This window comes from Podarcis cretensis (assembly GCF_951804945.1).
Source record: "Podarcis cretensis genome assembly, chromosome: 7".
Classification (NCBI taxonomy): Eukaryota; Metazoa; Chordata; class Lepidosauria; order Squamata; family Lacertidae; genus Podarcis; species Podarcis cretensis.
In genome coordinates, this window is record NC_137176.1 from 85,381,265 (window position 1) to 85,407,189 (window position 25,925).

Genomic DNA, 25,925 nt, shown 5'->3' on the forward strand with positions numbered 1-25,925 from the left:
TTTACTCTTGCATTGAAACTGAAACAGTCATTTTGCCACTACGCTATTCTTGCCTTCTCACACCAGTAATTAATCCACATTAAATGATTGTGAGAGTACGATTCTAAACCAGTCTCCTTTGTACACAGTGATTATGCATCATCTTGGTTCTCAACTGTCAACTGTTTCTTCTAGAACCTTCCAACATCCTCCCCCAATTGGCTCCTGCAACACTGCTAAGAGTTCCATTTGGCTTATTTCAAAAGAATTTAGGGTGTGGCTCAATTATCCTTCAACTTGCCGGTAATAGAAAACAACTGTAAGTTTGAGAGCTTTTTGCCTGCTCACCCTCAAAGATTTCTATCAAAACTCCCCTGGCCACCTCCTCATGCTGACCCTTCCAGGGAGGAAGAAGAGGAAGACAGTATAGATTTACAACAGGGGTTTGGGGGAGGTCACAGCTCAGAGGCAGATGAGGGGGAAAGCTGCAAAATCATAGGAGAGCTGGAACACCACCCAGCTGACACATTGTCTTTAGAAAGCATCCCAGACCCTCCATCTCCCAGAACCTGGCGAGTCTTAAAAGTAGGAGAGCAAAGAGCTCAAAGACAGAGGGCACGTAGCAGCACCTTTAGAGGAGATGATGAGAATGACAAATGAGGAAGTGGTAGGGGGGGGGTGGAGATCCATTCAGGACAACCCTATTATCCAAGAGCCTGGGTTCTATAGCCTCTCTCTGTGAAGACTGAAATAAAAAAGGACGGTAAGAAATGTTTATACTTTCCTGGACTACCAGCTGGGAGCTGCGGACAGCATCCTGACAGTGTAGCTTCATTATCTCTGGGGGAGAGGCTTTGGGTGGAAGCTATTTAAACCTACCCTGCCCACTTTCTGAACACTTTGCATTCTGGAGCATTTATTGGTGTTTCCTGTTTTTGTCCCCCTCCCCCCAGCAGGCAGAGGAGTATGTCTGCCATGGATTCAGCATGGTTTCTATGTTTTCGCCCCTTTCATTTCCGCTTGGTATTTTGGACTTGCCATTTGTTAATTTGGGGTTTTCTATGATATTTAAAATTTCTAGGATGGCATACCCTCCAACATGCTGGGTCCCAAAACTTGGGCGTGCATTTCCCCGGCCATGCTCCTACATGAGTCACATGACTAGTTTGAGATCATGGAACCCCAAAGACATGCTTTTTTCAGGGCTGTACTCTTGCAGCACAACATGGCACCCAGAAACTCATGTTTTGGGGCACTGCACGAGATCATGGCCCCATTTTTATTGGGGTGAGATCCCAGCACCAAAAATGGCTGCCATGCTCTTGCATGAAAAAATGGGATGTGCTGGTGGGACAAGTGTGGAAAGACTAGTGTAGTCCCAGAAGCCATGGGGGAAACATGAAAAGCAGCTGACACACAGAGAGAGATGAAGAAGGACCACAGAATGTTCGGAGTCTTTGCATAGCCTCACTAATGAAAAAGACAGCTAGTGGAAAAACCTCAAGCTAAGAGGTCTGGGATTAAGAGTGCAGAGCACCAGCTACAAGTTGAATCTTGACTTGATGTTTCAGTTCATTCAGCTGCAGCTTATGCCTCAACCAAGAAGGTTGCCGTAGATGCACCTGTTTCTGGTGTGATACTGGTGGATACGGCACTGGAGACCCAACAGGACCTCACTGTGGCTGTGTACCCTGGTCCAGGTGAGTACACAACCTAAACAACTAAACAGCAGTGGCCTGGTTGACCTCCATCACCCTGCCCAGAAGTGGGGAACAGTCGGTATAGGTCTTATGCAACACCACAAGGATTCTCCAGGTGATGAGTGGGAAATAAACAATATTACTCCCTTTAGAGGCTACTTATAAGTAGGTTTGGAGGAATAACACAGGTCTGGCTGTCACGTGAACTGAGGTAGAAGACAATTCATCTGACCTTGATCCTTCAGCAGCTATTAAGGAGGGTATCATCTCATGTGGTAAGATGTTCACTTCTTTGAGAATACATATCCAAGCTAAGAAGAAAATGATGTAGAGGGGAGAATGCATAAAGGCCTTTCTTCACCCAGGCCTTTGGCTAATTAAACAATCTACAGACGTAATCAAGAATACTGGCAAAAGCAGCACATGAACTCTCTACAGCTTCGGGCTTTGTTGAAATGTTCAAATAAGCAGTGTTCAAGGACCAAAGCAATTTCTTCCCACGATATTTCAACTAACAAAAGATGTGGTGATGGCCACTGGGGTAGTGGCAAATCAGTGTAGGAGACCCTGATAACCGCCCTCCTAGGCATGTCCAAAAATGTGGGCTTCTTCATTGTCCTAAATTTCCCTTCCACTGTACGATTGGTGGTGACCCTTAGATTAGAGGACCTTTTGAGAGAGGAGGTGGGGATTAAGGCGCTCATGGAGGAGGCCAGGTCTTTCAGTGACTGCTAGCCCTAATGCATAAATGGAACAACTTCAGAGGCTGTAGAGCAGGGACGTGTTGCAAGACACAAAATAAAACAAAAACACAGCCAGTCACACTTTCATGCCTTGATTGTAACCTGCTGGTCTGATCCTCTTCTGTACTTATGTTCTGTCAACAGCACTCTCTTATTCTCTAACAGGTCAGCCATTTCCCCCGACTCTCAAAAAGAAACCATGAAGAAAACGCAGGTGGCAACCAAAGCACCCAGAACACCCAAAGCACCCGCTGCACCCGCTGCACCCGCTGCACCCGCTGCACCCGGTTCACCCAGGAAACCCAGTGCACCCAGTAAACCCAGTAAACCCAGTAAACCAAGTGCACCCAATGAACCCACTGAACCCACTGAACCCAGTGAACTCAGCACACCCATTGCACCCATTGCAGCAACCAGTCATGAGGTGAGCTTGAAGAATCTGTAGAATTCACTGAGTTTATAAAAACTGAAAACCCATGTTGTTATGTAATTGTTTCCCAAGGTTCAGACAGGGATGTAAACCAATTATACGATATAGCATGCAGTACTTTAGGTGGCATTCAGACTTCCGGAGCAATCCAAACCCAAGCAGAGTAGCAGTAGGGCAAGATGAAGCTGCCTAGTTCCTCCATCATTGCTGGCTGGATCAGAAGGCTGGGGGAAGGAAAAATCCTGCTCTGTATTACCCCACCTTGGAGATAACTTGACATTTGGGCATAGATCAGGCCAAATGCCACCAAGCAACAACAGTAGGGCCAGCATGGGATTTAGTGGATGCTGAACTATCTCATCCCCTTCTCACCTACACTCAGCAAGGATCCCACCAATTTTGCTTCCACCTGGCCACAGTGAATGGAACAGAAAGCTGTGCAGCAGCAGGGCGAGGCTTGCAGAGAGCCATTCTGGGGTGTGGGGGTGGAGGGAGATGTGAGCTCCACCTGTTTCTCCACCACGGAGGACCATGAAGGGTTGGGTTGCAGGCTTACTCATGCTTAGGGTAATCCGATGGGTAGACTGCAAGTATAACCAAACCTGGATTCAATTTACTATATTTAAAAGTTTATGACCATCTGCAAATATCAAGGTTGGTCAGCAGATCATATGCCTCAATGAAACATAATTGTTGCTATATCTTTTTTCTTTTTTCTTTCTTTCTTTTTTGTTTAATTGTCAGGGGGAATGCCCTTCCCAGAGAGAGTCCCCTTTTAGGCAGCAAGTGAATATCTCTGTATTCTTCTGGGCTCTTAAATTTAAAATTTAAAACAAGTGTGTCTATTTGAACTACAGTCAATTCCCTATACTGGTTTTAGGGTGTAGTTAAGTTGACTTTATGTTGTTGGGTTTGCTCTGACTTTTGGATGCTTTTACCTTGCATTTGTGCTGTTTACCATTGGTATTAGGTAAGCACTATTTACCTTAAAAGTAAAGGTAAAGGTACCCCTGACCATTAAGTCCAGTCGCAGACGACTCTGGGGTTGTGGTACTCATCTCGCTTTACTGGCCGAGGGAGCCGGCATTTGTCCACAGACAGTTTTTCTGGGTCATGTGACCAGCATGACTAAGCCACTTCTGGAGAAACCAAAGCAGTGCATGGAAACACTGTTTACCTTCCTGCCAGAGCGGTGCCTATTTATCTACTTGCACTTTGACGTGCTTTCGAACTGCTAGGTTGGCAGGAGCTGGGACCAAACAATGGGAGTTCACCCAATCACAGGGATTCGAATTGCCAACCTTCTAATCGGCAAGCCCTAGCCTCTGAGGTTTAGACCACAGCACCACGCATGTCCCTTACCATATATATATGCCACTGGTATATTCCTTTGTTTTTAACTTGGTTGTATTATGGATTTTTATGGTTGTATTATGGATTTTAATATGGTGGTAAGCTGTTCAAAGGCCCGAGTTAAAGGCTGGTATGCTGATAATAAGATCCTGCTGGAGGTTATATTACGAAGCTGCATGTCTTTGTTGGGTAAAAGACTGGATTGTCATCAAAAACAAAAATTTGTTAGATCTAGAGGGGTTTAATCTAAGATTCGGTTGGCATGCCTATTTATGGCGAGACAAGGGAAGGGTTCATAAAGGTTTTTCTAATCACATTTTCAGAGGGCCACTGCTGGAAGTGTGGGAAAGGAATAAAAAACTGTTGGAGCAGAAAACGCCCTGGTGGTTATCACCAATAGACATTTTAACAATTAAAAAATTAAATATAGAGGGGGAAAGATGGACATATGAAGATTTACTAACCAAAACAGAATCCAGGTGGAGGATTAGACCTTATGAAGAAATAAAAAGCAAGCTGACTGGCTGGATTCAATACCATCAAATTAATTCAATGTGGAGGGAAGATAATAAGATCGGAATAAATGACAAGAAATCTAGATTTCAGATTGAAATAATAGAAAGTAAAACAAAATTATTATCAAAAATGTACAACCAGTTGCTTGAGTGGGACACCAAGGACGGGGAAGTAAAGGATGTGATGGTGAAGTGGGCGGTAGACCTAGGATACAACATAGAGTTTGACAAATGGAAGGCATTGTGGTGTAAAGATATGAATTTTTCAGCATGCACGACACTAAAGGAAAACATGTATAAGATGATGTACAGATGGTACATAACGCCGGTAAAACTACATAAAATGTATAGAATGGGTGATAAACTGTGTTGGAAATGTAAGAGCAAGGAGGGCGAATTCATTCATATGTGGTGGACGTGCGAGATTCTCAAAAAATTTTGGGAATCCATCTATAATGAATTAAAAAAAATTCTTAAATACACGTTTGTTAAAAAACCCGAAGCCTTCCTGCTGGGGATAATTGGTAAGGATATCAAAGAAGAAGATAGAACCTTTTTTCAATATGCAACGGTGGCCACCAGAACCCTCATAGCACAGTACTGGAAAACACCAAAAATCCCAACACTAAAGGAGTGGCAACTTAAATTATCCGATTATTTGGAGCTGGCTAAATTGACACAGAAAATAAGAAATCAAAGAAGTACAAAATTTAACAATGAATGGGATAAATTTAGGATATATATGGAAATAGAGACAAGGGGAAAATCAAAATGTTGATCAGAAACACATATGTATTTATAGAAATCACAGTAGGCATGAGATAACGCTTACTACGTAAAAAGTTTTATTAAGGAATAGACACAGCAGATAGATAAACAAGATAATAATTTCCGAAATCGAGATAAAGGGAAGTCGATCAATGTCATTAAAGTTGTATGTATTTCATGTGGGTTTTTTTTTGTTTTTTTTCTCTTTTTCTGTTTTTTCTTTTTCATTTTGTCTTTTGTATGTTTGTGAAATATATTTATGTCAAAATTTAATAAAAGATTAAAAAAAAGAAAAAGAAAAAAGAAACACTGAACTACTTGTGACTATAGACTGCAACCAATAAATATGATGCATGACTTTAAAAAAAAAAAATAAGATCCTGCTGGATCAGGCCAGTGGCCTGCCTGGGCCAGCATCCCATTCTCACCGAACTAACCAGATTCCGATGAGAGGCCCCCAAGCAAGACCTGAGTGCAACACTCTCCCCTCCTATGGTTTCGAGAAACTGGTATTCTCTGACTCCAAAAGTGTAGAGCCATTGTGGCGTAATGGTTAGAGCAGTGTTTCCCAACCTTGTGCCTCCAGCTGTTTTTGGACTACAATTCCCATCATCCCTTGCCACTGGTCTTGCTAGTCAGGGATGATGGGAGTTGTAGTTCAAAAACAGCTGGAGGCACAAGGTTGGGAAACACTGGGTTAGAGTGTTGGGGAGGCACCCTAGGAGAGGAGGGTTCAAATCCCCACTCAGCCTTGACCTGGGGCAAGCCACCATCTCTTAGGCCAACCTTCCACACAGGGTCGTCGTGAGGATTTAATGAAGAGGAGAACCATGCAGCACCACTTTGAGATCCTTGGGAGATAAAGGTGGCCTATAAATGTACTTAACACAAATAAATAAATAAAATAAAATAGTAGATAATAACCATCATGACTAGCAGGAGATGCTGTGGCAATGATGATCATGTTCAGCTGGAGTAGCCAAAGTATGCAAATGTTGCCATGATAAAATAATGTCTTAATGTTTCACTCTATCTTTCAGTCTACAAACGTTTTAGTGATAACTGTAGTTAATCAAGAGTTATTTAATATAAGTATTCTGCTCTGTACATTCTCATTGTGTTTCTTCTTCTTCTTCTTCTTCTTCTTCTTCTTCTTCTTCTTCTTCTTCTTCTTCTTCTTCTTCTTCTTCCTGCAGGATGTCCCAATGAGGCTTATTTGGATTTCAATGGCTGCCTGCTTAATTACTGTACAATATGGATACAATATGTGGTTACTCTACACCCCTTTTGTGGTAAGATAGCCCTGCGTAGCACATGGTTTCTTAAAGCAGGGGTTATTGTAGGCCTGGGAAACCTTTTCTCTGTTGAGCACAACACTCCTTCTGGGATAAATAGGCTGGCACTGGTGTAGCCAGATCCCAAACTAGGTAGGACACTGCTGCAAATTTCTCTCTCTCTCTCTCTCTCCCACACACACACACACACACAGAGAGAGAGAGAGAGAGAGAGACTCATAGCAATTTCCTTCTTAAGTTTATCAAAAAGAATGGAGAGGGGATAGTTATAGTCAATTTCCTAATGCATCCTGCTTTAGAAGCCAGTATATGGCAAGTTACTGCTGAGTAAACAAATGTAGAGTGCTCCTTGCTCTTTGAGTCTAGATACTTAAAAAGGCAAATATTTGCCTATTTTCACTGGTGAAAGTGTGGACAAAACTTTTGTGACATACAATATGGTGTGGCAGGTAAGTCCCACCCCCACATAATTGATCACAAGATGCAGTGCACACACACTGTTTGAATGGTAATGCCTATTAACTTGGGGAGGGGGTGCTGGCCTCCTCAAATAGTCTATGGGGGGAGGGAAAGGGACCTCAGCCTCGATGAGTTGACCCCTATGCCTCCTAGCTCTCAATGTGAGTGGGAGAGACATGCACACGCTTTCTCTGGGCATCCCAGAATTACCTGCAGATCCTTGGCCATCATTCAGTTGGTCCCAGGCTCTCACATTCTGTTGCCACATGATCTCATGCCACATGAGCAGTCCTAATCTCAAGCATTTATTGTGCTTCTCCCTTAGCTCCTGCATGACTTGTTCAACATAACAACCTATGAAGAGATGGAAGATCCAGGTTCTCAGATGTACATTGTGGCTATCACCCTTGCTTTATTTCCACTAGGAGCCATTTTTGGGTCCATTCCTGTTGGTTATCTGGCCAATAGATTTGGCAGGTATTGGGATAAATTTGTGACTGGTGAATGACATGCCCTAGGATGGTGGGGAAGGGGAACAGATAGGTGCTGCTGATCTGCACGCCCCCAGTAAGAGCTAATCAAATATGCAATATTATCACTTTAGCTGGATGGGATGTTAGGAAAGGACAAAGACACATCAAGAAGGGGTGTGTGGCAGGGAGAGACACAGTGAGATCCATTTAGGTCTATGGAATCATACCTGAAAACCTTTGTCAGCTGATAAAGCTTTGTTTGAAGGTAGTCAGAACATGCCTACCAATTGTAAGATAATCCCACCAATGCAGTTTTGATCAATTTGGTTCTTAAGACATCATCTAACATACACCAGCAGATTTTCTAATATACAGCTGTGGAAGAAGCCAGAAGTTAGTGGTAGAACACATGTTTACATCCAGAAGATCCTATTTTCTGTCATCAGCACCCCTTGATTAAGAGATCTTATATAGCATGGCAGCAGGTTGCTAGCTCTGGTGGAAATGTGTGAGAAATGCCTCCTGAAATTTATTAAGGTAAAGAAAGTGTGTGAGTAATTTCGCAGTGCTTGGGTGTAGAGGTTCCAAGGCCTTCTGTAGGTCTTTGTTTCTGCACATTACTAGCAAACCCAAGCTCCAACTACCACACAATCACATAATTGCGCTCATTTCACATGCTAGCAAGGTTATGCTTAAAATTATACAAGGCAGGCTTAAGCAGTATGTGGACCGAGGACTCCCAGAAGTGCAAGCTGGATTTCACAGGGGTAGAGGAACCAGAGACCAAACTGCAAACATGCGCTGGATTATGGAGAAAGCTAGAGAGTTCCAGAAAAACATCTACTTCTACTTCATTGACTATGCAAAAGCCTTTGACTGTGTCAACCACAGCAAACTATGGCAAGTTCTTAAAGAAATGGGAGTGCCTGATCACTTCATCTGTCTCCTGAGAATTCTCTGTGTGGGACAAGAAGCTACAGTTAGAAATGGATATGAAAAAACTGATTGGTTTAAAATTGGGAAAGGAGTAAGACAAGGCTGTATATTGTCTCCCTGTTTATTTAACTTATATGCAGAATTCATCATGTGGAAGGCTGAGCTGGATGAATCCCAATTAAGATTGTTGGAAGAAATATCAACAACCTCAGATATGCAGATGACACAACTTTGATGGCAGAAAGTGAGGAGGAATTAAAGAACCTCCTAATCAGGTTGAAAGAGTAGAGCGCAAAATATAGTCTGAAGCTCAACATTAAAAAAACTAAGATAATTTGGTCCCATCACCTTCTGGCAAATAGAAGCGGAAGAAATGGAGACAGTGAGAGATTTTACTTTCTTGGGCTCTGATCACTGCAGATGGTGACAGCAGTCACGAAATTAAAAGACACCTGCTTTTTGGGAGAAAAGCAATGATAAACCTAGGCAGCATCTTAAAAAGCAGAGACATCACCTTGCCAACAAAGGTCCGTTTAGTTAAAGCTATGGTTTTCTCAGTAGTGATGTATGGAAGTGAGAGCTGGACCATAAAGAAGGTTGATCGCCAAATTGATGCTTTTGAATTATGGTGTTGGGGGAGACTCTTGAGAGTCCCATGGACTGCAAGAAGATCAAACCTCTCCATTCTTAAGGAAATCAGTCCTGAGTGCTCACTGGAAGGGCAGATCCTGAAGCTGAGGCTCCAATACTTTGGCCACCTCATGAGAAGAGAAGACTCCTTGGAAAAGACCCTGATGTTGGGAAAGGAGAAGGGGACGACAGAGGGCGAGATGTTTGGACAGTGTTCTCGAAGCTGCCAGTATAAGTTTGACCAAACTGTGGGAGGCAGTGGAAGACAGGAGTGCCTGGCGTGCTTTGGTCCATGGGGTCACAAAGAGTGGGACACGACTAAACAACACTAGCAAACCCAGAACAAATTATCTATAAAAGGATTAGGAGATTCATGTATTTCTATAGCTCCTCTCCCCCCTTTGCTGCTTTGATAGTATCATATATTGACATCTCCCCACCTCACTGACCCCTTTCACTGTCTTTTCAGGAAAGGTGCTGTGAAGATAACTACCTTTTTGAGTCTGATCCCTCCTGTCCTATTGGCTGTTGGTAATAAAGTAAATCTCTATGAATTCACAATTGCTGTACGTTTCTACACTGGGATATGCACAGGTGAGTCAAGGTCCCAGGTTTAGTAGTTTGGCATAGAATTCATCTTGTTAGTCTGTGCTAAGCAGAGACACTAAGCAATAGTTTGTTTTCACAACAGAGGGAGGGTGGGCTGCCAAAGAACCAAGTAAAGCAGTATCAGTGTGTCTCATTTCCACACACATCTCCCTAATTGACTTTGGAAACCAGTGTTGTGGCTCAGATAGGTCACCAAGGATGGAGTAACTGGTAGAGGTGGCATTGAAACTCTATAGGACTGTGAGTTGGAAAATGGATTTTTGTGAAATATGAAAAGAGGAATCGCTGTGCAGAATTATTATTATTTAAATATAAAGTATGTTTTATTCCAAGGCCTTGGGTTAATTAGCATACTAATTATTGTACCAAAGAACATACCACCATGGGTGTTGTTTGACCATAGTTTCCATCTGTCCCAGCCAATAGCTCTTCTATGACTAATAGTTAGAGATTACATGAATTGTAGTCCACTACCATCAGATCCTGAAGCTGAGACTCCAATACTTTGGCCTCCTCATGAGCAGAGAAGACTCCCTGGAAAAGATCCTGATGTTGGGAAAGAGGGCACAAGGAGAAGGGGACGACAGAGGATGAGATGGTTGGATAGTGTTCTTGCAGCTACCAGCATGAGTTTGACCCAACTGCGGGAGGCAGTGGAAGACAGGAGTGCCTGGTGTGCTCTGGTCCATGGGGTCACGAAGAGTCAGACACAACTAAACGACTAAACAACAACAAACCATCAGTTTGGCTAGTATTACCAACAGTATTACCGTAGTTTGAATTAAATGATTTAATGTCATTTCTCAGAGATGTACGGGCTCTGGGCAGGTTCCAATAAAAGAACATTCCCAAGTTGAGAGGCAGCTACTGAGAACACATGTCCATACTCCCTTGTGGGGGCTGGTTTGGTTCAGAGCTACAACTAGGTGGTGCTACCATATCTATGGTGTGTGATGTCATGCCTCCATATAGTTCCACTCAGCGGTCGGTGACATTTTGCAGAATTCTACAAAAGAACACCTTAGAGACATGAGACATTACTTGCACATCCTGCTGGAGCCTCAGGACTGTTCATACATTTTTGTACATGTCGCATGCTCAATGTGATTTATCTGTTTATTTATCAACTAAATAGGACTAATCTCCGTTGTTGTTCCTCTGTATCTTGGAGAGATTGCCCCTGGAAGCGTGAGGGGAGCTATCGTCATGATGTCCCAGCTATTTTATTCTTTGGGCCTCTTTATGGGTCAGCTAATTGTTGCTAAAGACCACTTTAAAATGCAAGGAGGTAATTAAGAGAAATTAATCCTTTTGCTTATACGAGATCAGACGCATGGCCACAGTTTCTCCACATTGTCGTCACTCTATCTTCTTGCACAGGTTACGTGATTGTGATGGGCATTTCTGGGGTCATGCCAATTTTTCAGATCATACTACTACCCTTCTTTCCTGAAAGTCCGAGGTATCTGTTCATTCAGAGGAAGAATGCAGAGAGTGCAAGGGAAGGTACGATACTCTGAACTTTATTGAGATTTCTAGTTGTGAGCATCATACATAGCCATGAGAACGCATCTGGCTGAAGAGACATCAACCACCATTTGCCAGAATAATGAAATCTCCCCATTCTAGCATTTTGAAATAATTGCTTGCATTCCTGTGTTATTAATATAGAACCAACCACATCCATTTCATTACAATGTGCACGCATATGAAATATTAGTGTAAATGGTTATACACTTATATATATATATATATATATATATATATATATATATATATATGTGTGTGTGTGTGTGTGTGTGTGTGTGTGTGTGTGTGTGTGTGTGTTTATGGCCACTGGGCTTCCAATGGCTCCTAGTAATGATGGTGATACATTACCTCTACTATTAGAGGCTGTTGTTTTGTTTTAGTTTTTATAGTCCTGCCGTTCACCAAGTGGTTGATGTTTGGAAAATATACATTAAAGCTGCAATGAATCAATTAATTCATAAAATGTATCTAAAACACCAATAAAAATATTTAAGTAGGAACTGAGTAAAATACCACTTCAATCAGCAATGTCCAGCCCCAGCCCCACTGCAAAAAAAGTCTGGACAAGGAAATGGTGTCTGCATGATGGGTAGGCTTGGTATATATTGAACAATTAGCCTGAAAACATGCAAAGATGCCAGCGTAAAACAGTTTCATGTGATATTTTCTGAGGAACTCATACACAGTCCCCCAGTGGAGTGGTAGATAACTTTATAGGCAATTTTCCTGTAATGCAGTTTCATAGAATTGTAAAATTGGAAGTGAGCATGAGAATCATCTAGTCCAACCATCTGCAATGCAGACATATTTTGCGCAGTATGGGACTTGAACCCACAACTTTAGTATTAAGTACTTTACTGATTGAGCGGTGGCTGAGAGAAGAAAGCAAGTGCATAAACAATTTAATTGGTTTCAGGCTGTTTCCAATACTTGCCCTACTCAGAGTTAACCCATTGAAATTAATGGGCATGTCTGATGTAGGCTTAGGTTGAGTAGAACTTAGTTGGATACAACCCCATATAATTTGTGCTATGGCTGCATTCAGATGTGAGGATTATTGCATTAGTTTTCCTGGTTATAAAGCTAGCACTTCTATGATACAATTGCAGAGATGGATGAAATCCTGAGGGTCATCTAGCCCCTATTTATAGCACACCTTTTTTACTGCATTATCTGCAGCAACATTATGGAACTGCGACATTTTGACTGATATACTGCTATGCCAAACTAATTTTCATTCACACCACTAGGTTGTTAGCAGATGTTGCAACTTGGGTGAATTAGATTGCAGTAATCATTTACAGTTTCTGGAGTTCAGGGGCTTTATTCATGTATGAGCTATTTACCCAGATGAATGGAGATAAGAGAGAGAAAACAGCAGACACCTTGTCTGGAAAGAAGAGCAAGAACAACTCTGCTTTTAGGGGTGGAGTTAAATTAGTCAAAGATACATCCAAACAAGTGATGACTAGATTGCTTTTGTGCCTTTGTGTAGTTTAAAGGAAATATACAGTGGTACCTTGTGTTACGTACCGTCCCCCTTATGAATGCGTTGGGTTACGCACTCCGCTAACCCAGAAGTAGATGCCCCTTGTTGCGAAATGTGCCCTGGGATGCGAGTGGAAGTTCCACTCCAGCGGCGCAGCAGCAGTGGGAGATGCCATTAGCAAAAGTACGCCTCATGTTATGAGCGGTTTCCACTTATGAACAGACCTCCGGAACAGATTAAGTACGTAACACGAGGTACCACTGTATTTGCTTTTCTCTAATATGGGTATAGGGACGCTGGTGGCACTGTGGGTTAAACCAGAGCTTAGGGCTTGCCAATTAGAAAGTTGCCAATTCAAATCCCCACGACGGGGTGAGCTCCCGTTGCTCGGTCCCTGCTCCTGCCAACCTAGCAGTTTGAAAGCACATCAAAGTGCAAGTAGATAAATAGGTACTGCTCCGGCAGGAAGGTAAACGGCGTTTCCGTGCGCTGCTCTGGTTCACCAGAAGCGGCTTAGTCATGCTGGTCACAGGACCCAGAAGCTGTACGCTGGCTCCCTCAGCCAATAAAGCAAGATGAGCGCTGCAACCCCAGAGTGATCTGTGACTGGACCTAATGGTCAGGGATCCTTTTACCCTTTAATATGGGTATAGCGTGACACAACACCAGTTGTTGTTGGACATGTCACCACTCTTTAAGAGCATGCATGCTTCTCTTCCCCAATTATTCACCCATGAAAGTGGCAGGGAAGAACTGTATGCCAGAATAGTACCCCATTTTTTTTCACGGTGCAAGAATTATAGTGTAAACCTCCTTCATTTTTTTTAAGTTAATGGAGTTGAAAGCAGATTTTTTTTCAGGAAGCAACTGACATGGAAATGAATGCTAACCTTCTGCTAGATATCCAGAAGAGACCTTTAAGTTGTGGGAAGGGTCACATAAATTGTGGAAATTATCAGGTAAATAAATGCCAGGAAGTGGAATAAAGCACTCTTTGAATGCAGCTGAACATGCACAGTGATTGCTGACTCCTCCCCACTACTGCCTACTGGCTTCCCCCACTCTCCAAGTTTTAGTTTCATTTGTATGTGACTTCCATTTTCTGAAAAAAAGTCCTTTTTTGCTTTGAATAGCTTCCTTAACTCCATTCATTCACCACAGCGGCATCCCCTTGGCCCTGTTAGATATTATTACCAATCAGTGTTGTATATTCTAACTGAACATCTATACTCCCAAACATTCTAAAGAGATTTGACCCTCTGGACTTCCCCTTTCCCCCTTCCTTCTTAACAATATTCTCATTCTTCTGAGACTCTTACTCTACTGAATTCAAATCCTTTCTGCCTCTTTTCCCACACAGAACTGAAGGTGCTGAGAGGCAAGGATGATGTGGAGAATGAAATGAACGAACTCCGTCAGGAGGACCTCTTTGAGAAAGCAGAAAAGAACATGACTGCTGCTAAACTGCTATCATCCCCAAACCTGAGAACGCAGGTCATCACCATAGTTGTCTTGACAGGTGGTGCACAGCTTGACGGCATTGGTGCGGTAAGCAAAGCATTGCCCCCCTTAAAAAAATGTTTGGAGGTGGAGCCAGATAATTGAGGGCTCATTGAGTTTAAAGGCTGTGGCATCAATTATCACTGCTTGTCTTTAGACACTGCCAAAGTATTTCTACTCAGGGAGCTACTCTGTGGGTTTTGTTGGGAGTTCAGCGCCCATCAGTCATAGTTAGGAGCTGCTGTCCAAGAGCACCTGGAGAACCACAAGTTCTCCATCCATGCACAAGTTATAGTCAGATACTATGGGAAATATGGCATTGTCTGGGACAGTGTTCTGACAGCTACAGAACACTAAGATCAGTTGGGCTTAATTTGAATCATGCAGTGGAAAAGATTGATACTGGGCTTGGACTTGCTAATCAGAAGGTTGGCGGTTCAAATCCGCACAACGGGGTGAGCTCCCGTTGCTTGGTCCCAGCTCCTATAAACTTAGCAGTTCCAGAACATGCCCCAAAGTGCAAGTAGATTAATAGGTACCGCTCCGGCGGGAAGGTAAACGGCAGTTCCGTGCCCTGCTCTGGTGTTGGTGTTTCCATTGCGCCAGTAGCGGCTTAGTGATGCTGACCACATGACCCAGAAAAACTGTCAGCGGACAAACACCGGCTCCCTCAGCCTGTAAAGTGAGATGAGTGCCGGAACCCCAGAGTCGTCTGCAACTGGACTTAACTGTCAGAGGTCCTTTACCTTTACCTTCTTCTGAAATGCTGAATGCACTACATTATTTGTGTGCCAAGACCCCATGACCTTGCAGTTCCTTAAGGGTGGTTAATCAGACAAGACAACAGCTTATGGTTTTATGGGATCAAATAGGCCACAACTTTTATCGGTTACAGATGTGAGTGGTTTGGCATAGGCATTGGGTGAAGCCAAACTGTATCAGATTATATCATGCCAGCCCGCCTGCTGGAAGTCCACCTAAGGAGAGACCACCTATGACCTACATCAAATAGGGGTACCCCCCCAGGGTTCCCCATTTGAGGAGTGGTATGACCCTATTCCCTGTCTAGGCTTCAAACAGTAGCCACTTCCCCTGGATCCCTTTATCAGGATGCCTTTAACCAACGAAGGGCAGGCAGAGGCTACAACTTCCCCTCCAGCCAAGACCTAGGTTTACCCAAAGGTCTCCTTAGCATTTACAGCTGGGGCTGAGAAACGGTTAAACCCTTAAAGGCATCTACCTACCATTCAGTGTAAGCAGTTGTTCTTGTTGTTTAGTTGTTTAGTTGTGTCCGACTCTTCGTGACCCCATTGACTAGAGCACACTGATGTCTTCCACTGCCTCCCGCAGTTTGGTCAAACTCATGCTGGTAGCTTTGAGAACACTGTCCAACCATCTCGTCCTCTGTCATCCCCTTCTCCCTGTGCCCTCAATCTTTCCCAACATCAGGGTCTTTTCCAGGAAGTCTTCTCTTCTCATGAGGTGGCCAAAGTATTGAAGCCTCAGCTTCAGGATCTGTCCTTTCAGTGAGCAATCAGGGCTGATTTCCTTCAGAATGGATGCGTTTGATCTTCTTACAGTCCATGGGACTCTCAAGAGTCTCCTCCAGCACCATAATTCAAAAGCATCTATTCTTCGGTGATCAGCTTTCTTTATGGTCCAGCTCTGTGCTAAATAGACCGAGAGCTGTATATGACAATTTTCTATGATTGGGAATCATGCAAATTCTATTTACTTATTTATTAAATTTCTATACCACTTTATATTTTTAATAAAAACCTCAAAGCGGTGTACAGCATATTAAATCAAGAAAACAATAGCCGGGCGATGTTCTTCCGACCTCATGAGGAGCCTCTTCAGTGGGGCTGGTGAGTGTGGGCCTCGTCACCTAGGCCAGGTGGAAAGGGCCTTGCAGGGAGCGGCCTCCACACCTCACAGTCAGGAGATGTTCCTCCGGCCTCATAAGGATCCTCTTTTATAGGGCTGGCCATCAAACCTCTGCTTAAAAACCTCCAAGGATTCATTCCATTGTCAAACAGCTCTTACTCAGTTACTGGTGCCCGCCCTGTGGAACGCTCTCCCATTAGATGTCAAGGAAATAAACAACTATCTGACTTTTAGAAGACATCTGATGGCACTCCTGTTTAGGAGGATGTTTGATGTTTTATTCTGTTTTTAATCTGTTGGGAGCTGCCCAGAGTGGCTGGGGAAACCCAGCCAGATGAGCAGAATATAAATAATAAAATGTTGTTGTTGTCAGAAAGTTATTCCTGATATTTACAGTAGTTGGAATCTCCTTTCTTGTAACTAGTAGCCATTGGTTCGAGTCCTACCCCCCAGAGAAGGAGAAAAGAAGCTTGTTCCACATGACAGCCCTTGAGATATTTGAAGATAGCTATCATATCTTCTCTCAGTCTAATCTTACTCTGGCTAAACATATCCAACCCCTTCAACCATTCACAATAAGGCTTGGTTTCCACACCCTTGATTATCTTGGTCACCCTCCTCTGCACATGTTCCAGCTTGTAATATCCTTATTAAATTGTGATTCCCAGACAAATTACTCCAGAGACTCAGCTAGATTGGTAAAGAAATATCATTTTGTATGCGTTGTATATGCATTATAACACGGTGAGACCAGATAGCACTGTGGAGTTCCGTTTTTGCCAACGTGATTTCTCATATAATGTTCACCACATGTTTTTCTGAAATGCTTCTTTGATGTGTCTGGATCCAGCCCAGGTGTGGTCTGACCAAGGTTGACATAGATTAGACTATTGATTATTTTTTCTGATTTCAGGTGCACTATTATGTAGATATAATCTGCATGGCTGCAGGGGCAGATGAGAAGATGTTGCGGTGGCTTCGTATGGTCACAATTATTATTGGCTTAATTTCACTCTTGATCGCGGTAAGCCTTTTCCACTTCTTTGTCTCTTTCCTTCTAAATCTTGAAACTCACCGTTCTTCAAAGGAAATAAATTTAAGTGTCACAGTCTCCCCACCCCCACAACACAGCCCCACGAAAAATAAACATTTTTTTAATGATAGCATTATGAGAGTTCTCTGACCATTCTTTGTAAGAGAACCATAGTTATTTACACACAGTACCTGTATTCTAGTTTGTATTGGAAGTCATCTAAAGGGGTAAAAAAATCAGCTTGAACATTTGTTTGTTTGTTTGTTTGTTTTTGCATCAAAAATAATTATAAGATAAAAAGTATCCAGACAATTGAATTTCAAATCTAGACTAACTGTAGGGAGAAGCCCCTACTGCAGAAGTACCAAAGTTCTCAAAATTCCATTAAGAAAGTCCAATTAAATTTAAATTGTCTGTGGTAAAGAAATACCCTATAAGCTGCAATTCTATACAACAGGGGAAACCAATCTGTTGTTCTTCAGATACTGCAACTTTTTGAACAACTGAACCTTATTACTTAATTTATTTATTTATTTATTACTGACTTACTGAACTTTCTCTGCACCTTTTCCTCATGCTGCTGGCTGGAGCTGATGGGAGTCCTTAAGATTTAGAGAGTACCATGTTGGCTAAATGTGCAAACTCAAAGGCACACCATGCTTCAATAGCTGTTGTTTATATGTGGATTCCTCCATAGTGAAGGGTATCTTCATTCAGATATGACCGAGAACTATCATTCCTTTAGGGACACATATTTTTAGCAGAATGCTGGTATCATCAGTCAACATCACACATGGCAGTAGCACAGTTTGAAATCATTTACTACCACTACAAACTATAAACAACATTATACAGCATTACTTTAGCAGAAAACACAGCTATCCTGTGTTAGATGGCTACAGAAAACTTTTTATTATTATTTCAGAAAGTCTACTTGCTTTGAAAATCTGTGCTCTATTGATCATTATTTTATACAGACACTTCAGGTTGCATTTTTCCGGGTTGCGGGCCGCCAAAACTCGGAAGTATCGGAACGGGTTTCAGTGGCCGCACACGTGCAAAAGCGCCGAATTGCAACCCGCGCATGTGCAGATGTGCCGCTGTGGGTTGCGGACACTGCGTGCTGTGAACGTGCATCCCGCACGGATCACGTTTCCAATCCGAGCGTCCACTGTATTTTCAATGCACACCATTTAGTTATTTTATTTTTGATTAAGAAGCTTATATGTCATACAAAATAATGTAAATTCAATTCAGTTCAATTCTACAGTGATTTCACTTGTGCACTTTATGAGAATTGCTCATAAAAACATTTCCCAAGGCAGGATTGCCCTGGGAAATGTAGGCATAAATTACAATTGGTCCTTTTATGTACTTGGGGTTTTCCTCTGTTCCTTTTGTCTACTATAGTTTTGCATCTCGCTCCTGGTTTTGTGGTCAGTTTCTACCAGAGTCCAACCCACACCACATAACACCACTGGCTTTTAAAATTTTATTAGCACTTTTATCCCACCCTTCTTCCAAGGAGCATGGGACATTCTCATTTTATACTCCAAAGAATTGCGTCTAACACTACTTACTACATTTGCTATCATAATGGTCTCTCTCACACTTCATATGAACATTGAAAGAGTCTTGTTGGAGACTCTAGATGAGCCAAAGGCACATCTAGTCCAGAATCCTGTTCTCACAGGGTGTGAAGTTATGTTGAAAAATAACCCCCAAATGCATAATTTGGTTATACTGCGTTAGCTTGCTTACACTGACACTATCAATGAACTCTTAAAAGGTAAGTCAGGACTTGCCTTTGGAGAAGCCACACTGATATGTTCATCCATATGCTTCCTTATATTAGCTTTAATGATGCTTTCTACCAGTTTTACAGGAACCAATATAAGCTAACTTATGTTGCATTGTATTTTCCTGGATCTCCTTTCCTCCTCTTTATATTCTCTAGATGTATCTCGCAGATTCTAAGGGACATAGGTATCTGCTTCTGACTGGCTTTTTGATGTGCAGTATCGTCTGTGTTCTGTTAACCATGGCCCTGGAAATGCAGGTTTGTAATTGCGAGTTGAGAATCACCAAATGGGCTGTTATTTAGCCCCATTCTCGCTCCCCCTATACTCCATGCTATGTAATAGCAACAAGGTTAATGTGGAAGTTGGCTGTATATGCTGATGGGTACATCTGTAGAAGGAGACTTGAGAGAAAAGTTCCTTTGGTTTATACAATTCATTTGGATTTTGTGCAAAGGCTTGAAGGGAATGGCTGAGAATGGACATAGTCTCCCATCTGTGAAAGTCCTATGGATGTTGCAAGAGAACTCAGAGAGACGGAGATCTTGGTGTTCTGTCTCACCTGCTGTTTTCAATTGGCCAGCAATTCTAGCCAGAGTGGTTGCCGTCCCATTGATGTTAGAGTCCAACACCCATCAGGCCCAACTAACATGGAAAGTGGTGAGGGATGATGTGAACTGTAGTCTAGCAACATTGACAACCCCGGCACTAGATAAGGGGCACCTGTTAATATCACATGTACATAACTGAAATGCAACCTACTTTCACTAACAGGTCACCATCGGCGAGATGGCGTATGTCAACATACTTTTAGTCCAAGTATTTGTCATAGCACACTCCGTTGGGCCAGGTAATTGCTCACATTATGTTCTGATCTCCTTAAATGATCTGCAAGATATTAATTGGATAGAAGAATATTTGAGTTCTATGGTGAAACGGTGATCCATGTTATGAACCCTTTCTTTCCACCAAGGTCCAATTCCAAATGTAATTGTGGTGTCAATGTTCCTTCAGTCGTCACGGGCCTCAGCCTTTGTGATTGCAGGATTTGTTCAGTGGTTCACACACTTTCTTATGATGATGGTGTTCCTTCAAATTGTGGTGAGTGATATTGATAGTCAGTTTGATGGAAGCTGCAAAGTTTGCGTCAATGAGTTTCATCCATCTCTGTACCTCACCATTATCCACCCATCCAGCCCTCAGGTAAGACCCAAGATATGAAGCCATAACCTCAGATGGATGGATTTGTCTGACTCTGTACAAAGCAGTTTCAGGTGTTAATCCTTCACTCCTTGGTGGGTGCACCAAAACCGCACTTCCCTCCTCCTTCTTGGTCAGCCTAGGGGTGGGGCATGTGGAGACATCCCTTCACCAGCCATGAGGAGAAGGAGGCGCTGCTGCTGTCCCCCCAGAAACCCCAGCCTGAGTGCGGCTTGCCTCTCCGCAGCTGCAGCCTCGATGAGGGAGCCTGTTGTGGCAGTGCCTGGTTGCTCTCCCTCATAAATTTATGCCCAGGCCCATAACCCCATGCCCCCCACACTATGCCACCAGCTGCTGTGACTGGTAGAATGTGTGAAGCCTTTGAGTTTATTACTCTGCATAAGAAAGCTTCCAGGTTACTGCACACATCTCATCTTCTACTTCCAGTGGTTGAATGGGTTTAAGGATACTCACTTATATCATCAAACCTTGTGCTCATGTACTCTAAGCTCAAAATAATAACAATAGTAATAGTAATAATAATAATAATAATAATAATAATAATAATAATAAATTTATACCCCACCCATCTGGCTGGGTTTCCACAGCCACTCTGAGTGGCTTCCAAAAAAATATTTAATATCCTTCAGATATTAAAAGCTTCCCTAAACAGGGCTGCCTTTAGATGTCTCCTAACAGTCTGGTAGTTGTTTTTTCCCTTTGACATCTGGTGGGAGGGTGTTCCACAGGGTGGGTGCCACTACCAAGAAGGCTCTCTGCCTGGTTCTCTGTAACTTCAACTCTCGCAATGAGGGAACCACCAGAAGGACCTCGGTGCTGGACCTCAGTGTCCAGGCAGAACGATGGAGGTGGAGATGCTCCTTCAGGAATACTAGACTGAGGCCATTTGGGGCTTTAAAGGTCAGCACCAACACTTTGAATTCTGCTCAGAAACATACTGGGAGCCAATGTTGGTCTTTCAAGACCAGTGTTATGTGGTCTTGGTAGCCGCTCCCAGTCAGCAAATAGCTGCCCCATTCTGGATTAGTGGTAGTTTCTGGGTCACCTTCAAAGGTAGCCCCACGTAAGTGCATTGCAGTAGTCCAAGCGGGAGATAACCAGAGCATGCACCACTCTGGCGAGACAGTCTGCGGGCAGGTAGGGGCTCAGCCTGGGTACCAGATGGAGCTGGTAAACAGCTGCCCTGGACACAGAATTAACCTGCACCTCCATGGACAACTGTGAGTCCAAAATGACTCCCAAGCTGCTCATCTGGTCCTTCAGGGGCACAGTTACCCCACTCAGGGACCAGGGAGTTCTCCACATCTACCCGCCCCTTGTCCCCCCAAAACAGTACTTCTGTCTTGTCAGGATTCAACCTCAATCTGTTAGAACAGCTGCCGTTGGAGGAAGTAGCAATATACAGACATCACTTGGCTTCCCCACTCTCTGAGGAGTCCAGCTCTAGCAGTAGTGAGACAAGCGAGCTGACCCCTGCTGCTACGACCCATCTTACCTGTAGAAGGGCTCTTTTTGTAGAGCATGAAGAAGTAGCCAGCAGTACACCACTGAAAACTCCTCTGGTCAAAGCTATATGGTTTGGGGATGGCTGTTTGTTAAATGTAGTGGAGAAGAACATGCCCGAGGAGGTGCTCAATCTCAGGTACAGTGGTGCCTCGCAAGACAAAAATAATCCGTTCCGCGAGTCTCTTCATCTAGCGTTTTTTTCGTCTTGCGAAGCATCCCTATTAGCGGCTTAGCAGCTTAGCGCTATTAGCGGCTTAGCGGCTATTAGCGGCTTAGCGGCTTAGCGGCTTAGCGGCTAAGCGGCTATTAGTGGCTTAGCGGCTTAGAAAAAGGGGGGGAGGGAAAAACTTGCAAGACTTGCAAGACGTTTTCGTCTTGCGAAGCAAGCCCATAGGGAAATTCGTCTTGCGAAGCGCCTCGAAAAACGGAAAACCCTTTCGTCTAGCGGGTTTTTCGTCTTGCGAGGCATTCGTCTTGCGGGGCACCACTGTATAGGTGAGATGACCAAATTTAACAGTGACCCTGATAGCTCTTCCAAGCAAAACAGGAGCAGCATTTGGGACGGTGGCATGGGTAGGGGCTCATGGTTCTCACTGCAATATCCTCCAGTTTATCCTATGCCAGAAACCCAGATTGAGGATAGAGAATCAGAAGGAACATGGTCTAGAACATGTGGTTCCCAACCTTTTTATTTTTACCATGCCCCACCCAAGTATCTCTAAAATCCTGATGCTCCCCTGCCCCTGTGATATATAATTCTTATTATTCAAAAAGCGAATTCCTATTCATGTGTTAAAATAGTTAATAACTATTCACTGTTAATAACTCATTCTTGAATTGCCAGCCTTAAAAATAAAATTGCCACCCTGTGGGGCATTGTGCCCCACGTTTGGAACCACGAGTCTAGAAGCACTGTGAGCTCCGGGGGGTGGGGGTGGGGGTAGGGAGGATCCCAGAATGATATGTGTGCAAAATATGGGTGAATACAATTGTGTATTATGCTATTATGTTCAAGTCTGTCCTTTTCATCTCTAGACAAAAATCGGAACCTACAGCTTCCTTATGTTCTTGCCTTTCTGTGGAGGCCTGTTTATTTATATCTTCAAGAATTTCCCAGAAACCAAGAATAGGACCTTTGTGGATATTAGAAGAATCATAGCACTCCAGAAGCTTAGGAAGACCAAACTTAAGAAACCAACATAAAAGTAGAAACTTGGGAAGCAACCAATGCAGTTTATTTATTAAATTCTTTTTTAAATAATAACAACAATAATTCAAGAGAGCCCTTCTTGTTATCCTTCACTTGTCTTAGCTCAGTTGACATACTTATAATAGCAGTTTCCCTCCTAGTTTGAAGACACAGCCTTTATTTTATATTTTTGTTTCCCCACCTCCCCATATTCAGGCTATTCTGTGAACATAGGTAGATTTCAACAAAGCAGCAGATCTAACTCTCACTAACTACCACCCTTCAAGATCTTAGTAGCTGTGAACATTATGTAAACAATATTATGGCTGGTCTGAAGCACATACAGCTCTGGGACAGACTGCAGCACAATGGCTGCAACTGCAGCTTGGGAATTTGAAAGAGGCTTTGGAAACCTGTGAGGAGAGAGAGGTAGATGCTTAACTCATACTGAAGAAGCCTTAAATCAGAGATGAGGAAACAAGTGACCCTCTAGATGTTATTAGACTGAAGGTCCTTCATCCCGAGACAGCAAGGTCAATGGTCGTGTATGATGGGAGTTTGGGTCCAACAAGGCTCCCCTGTCTTGGCTTAACTCAGGCTTCCCACATATACTAGGTGTGTACATCCACTTTGAATGAAGTCTCAATCTTGAGCTAAATCAGCCTGCTTTGGGCATATTCAGACTGCTTCTAAAGTGAAGCCGCTCTCTTCCTAAGCATTCTGAAGCAAATCAGCCTGATTTCAAAGCTTTCATCCTGCTTCAGAGCTCTGAAGAGCAGTTAGAAGCAATTGTTGTTTCACCTCTGGCGGCAAAATATTTTGAGACGGTCCTGCCTGCTGTCATTGCTGAAAAGCCTGCCCTTTACTTTTGCATTGAAACTGAAACCGCTGTTTCTTCTTCAGAGGTGGAGAGTTCCCATTCCATTCCGGGGAAGAAATTAAGCACTAGAAAATGTAACATTTCAGAAGAACCCTTGATCAGGAAGAAAACCTCTCCCCATATTTGCAAGAACTGTGCCTCTTTCCAAGAATTTTTGCCAGGAGGAACGCACTAATGAGTGTCAGGTGCTGTTCTGAATGCTGGGAATGATTTGTTGGAAATCACATTAAATACCAACATCCGTCTGCAGATGAGATCTGCGATGTCCTTGTTCCAATCCCGAGCAGATGGAGAAATGTAAACACTTGCCACTTTCCCATAGATTTGCACATTTGCGTCCAAAATGTCTACCTGTATCTCCTACATTGTGCTTGCATTCAGGTGAAGTTGTAGTGAGAGGAGCGAGAGGCTATCCGGCAAAAAATATCAAGCTGATTCAGGATGCAGAAATATATCAAAAAGCTGATATTTATCTTCCTCCAGGTTGCAACCTGTTTCAAAATCACACATAGCATCTTTCTCTCTTTGATTCTGGTTTTCAAAAACCTATTTCACCCATTCCCCCACTCCCCCAAATGGAGAACTTAAAACCTATTAATGTTCAATTGATTCCGAAAGGGCTGTTTTGATGACACTCAGTGCAAACAGCAGTTACATATTCAGGTCTGACTTCTCCACATTATTTTGGGCTCCTGTAATACCTAGGTATATATGTATTTTCTTTTTCTAGCTTGATCAAAATTATTTATTATTTCATAACAGGTAGATAGTTAAGAGGTTAGGCAGCTTCAACAGCGGGCGCCTGGCACCCCCCAGAATTCGGCACCCGGGTGCCCTGCACACCTTTCACCCCGGGTAAAGACAGCCTTGCTTATAGTCAGCATGACCTTAATTGGAAGAGATAAGAGAACTCCTTCAAACCAGCTTCCCAGAAGGTATAACCCAAACAATCATGACCCTTCTGTCTGCTTGTCTCACACAGAGAAGCTACTAATAGTTTCTAGAATCCTCTTGTATTAATCAGAATAAGAAAGATCTCCACACAGCAGATCAATACTTTCTGCACTAAGAAATGAAAACTGACAATTTTGGGGTAAGAACATTACACTGGACTAGGACTTGGGTGTCCCAGGTTCTGTTGACTCTGTAACTTGGAAATCCTGGGCAGGATACCAGAAGAGCCAGTGCAATTCCAAGCACAGCATGTTGGATGGACACTGGGAGACTGAGGTTTAAATGCCGTTTCACCCAGTGGCTTCTGACCATAGCTGGAAGTAAAAGCAGATGGAGTTGGGGGACACACAGGATCTCTGCTTCCAGATCCAACATGTCTGGGGATATAAATGTGGGAGAACCTCCAAACCATTCTTATTTTCAGTTATGGGGAGTTTGCCCCCCTGCAGATTCATTCTGGATTGAACTCTGTGGTAGTCTGAATTGAATCTGAATGGGAACTCTCCTTGGTTCCTTGATTCCGTGGGGAAAACACCATTCACTGCCTCTGTTGTTTGTGAGGTGGACCTTCGCTTAGTGGGAGAGCATGTGCCTTACATGCCGAAGTCCTGGATTTGATCCCAAGCAACTCCGGTTATAAAAGGACTGAGTAGGTGGTGATGAGAAAGTCCTTTGATGGAGACCCTGAAGAGCTGTTGCTGTTGCCAGGGAACATGGGAAGATGGACAAAATTGTCAGACCTGATACAAGGCAGTTTGCTACATGTACACAAGTAGTGGGGGTTATGGCTGGAAATTCTAAGGACCAGGATTCTACTTCCGAAATCTATGGTGTGTTGTGTACACATTTGACTGGACTCTTGTCTTGACTCTTGACTCTTTGGTCAAATGTCACTTCGGAGCCCTAAAACAGCCACCCTGCATCCTCTATCATAGGACCCTCACTCTCCCTTTCAAAAAAGAGTGCCCATTTGTGGGTATAGTTCAGAGTGCTTGAAACTGTTCCCTAGAGACAAACCACCACTTCAGAAGAGCTAACAGAGGAAAG

At 43.2% G+C, this 25,925-nt stretch overlaps 1 protein-coding gene across 3 annotated transcripts; it reads left to right on the plus strand.

The window, feature by feature from the left end:
- Positions 1 to 172: 172 nt before the first annotated feature.
- Positions 173 to 23,133, plus strand: LOC307220405 (solute carrier family 2, facilitated glucose transporter member 5-like). Of its 3 annotated transcripts, XM_079984365.1 has the most exons (14): positions 176 to 298; positions 1,551 to 1,679; positions 2,588 to 2,846; positions 6,685 to 6,780; positions 7,568 to 7,719; positions 9,751 to 9,875; positions 11,026 to 11,178; positions 11,271 to 11,396; positions 14,270 to 14,457; positions 17,210 to 17,320; positions 19,287 to 19,388; positions 19,903 to 19,978; positions 20,102 to 20,229; positions 22,891 to 23,133. In XM_079984365.1, the coding sequence occupies exons 3-14, from the start codon at positions 2,622 to 2,624 to the stop codon at positions 23,056 to 23,058; spliced, it is 1,650 nt and encodes a 549-aa protein (XP_079840491.1). In that variant the 5' UTR covers positions 176 to 298; positions 1,551 to 1,679; positions 2,588 to 2,621; the 3' UTR covers positions 23,059 to 23,133. The 3 variants fall into 3 exon arrangements, with proteins under 3 accessions (XP_079840492.1, XP_079840491.1, XP_079840493.1); XM_079984366.1 differs by lacking the exon at positions 1,551 to 1,679 and having other exon boundaries at positions 173 to 298; XM_079984367.1 differs by lacking the exon at positions 176 to 298.
- The last annotated feature ends 2,792 nt before the right edge of the window (positions 23,134 to 25,925 follow it).

What these genes read in the sequence shown, in the direction of transcription:
- LOC307220405 (XM_079984366.1), top strand. Translation starts at nt 2,622, where the DNA reads ATGAAGAAAACGCAGGTGGCAACCAAAGCACCCAGAACACCCAAAGCA. An exon ending in AGCTTGACGGCATTGGTGCG is followed by an intron (nt 14,458 to 17,209) that starts GTAAGCAAAGCA and finishes TTCTGATTTCAG; the next exon opens with GTGCACTATTATGTAGATAT. An exon ending in CCATGGCCCTGGAAATGCAG is followed by an intron (nt 19,389 to 19,902) that starts GTTTGTAATTGC and finishes TTTCACTAACAG; the next exon opens with GTCACCATCGGCGAGATGGC.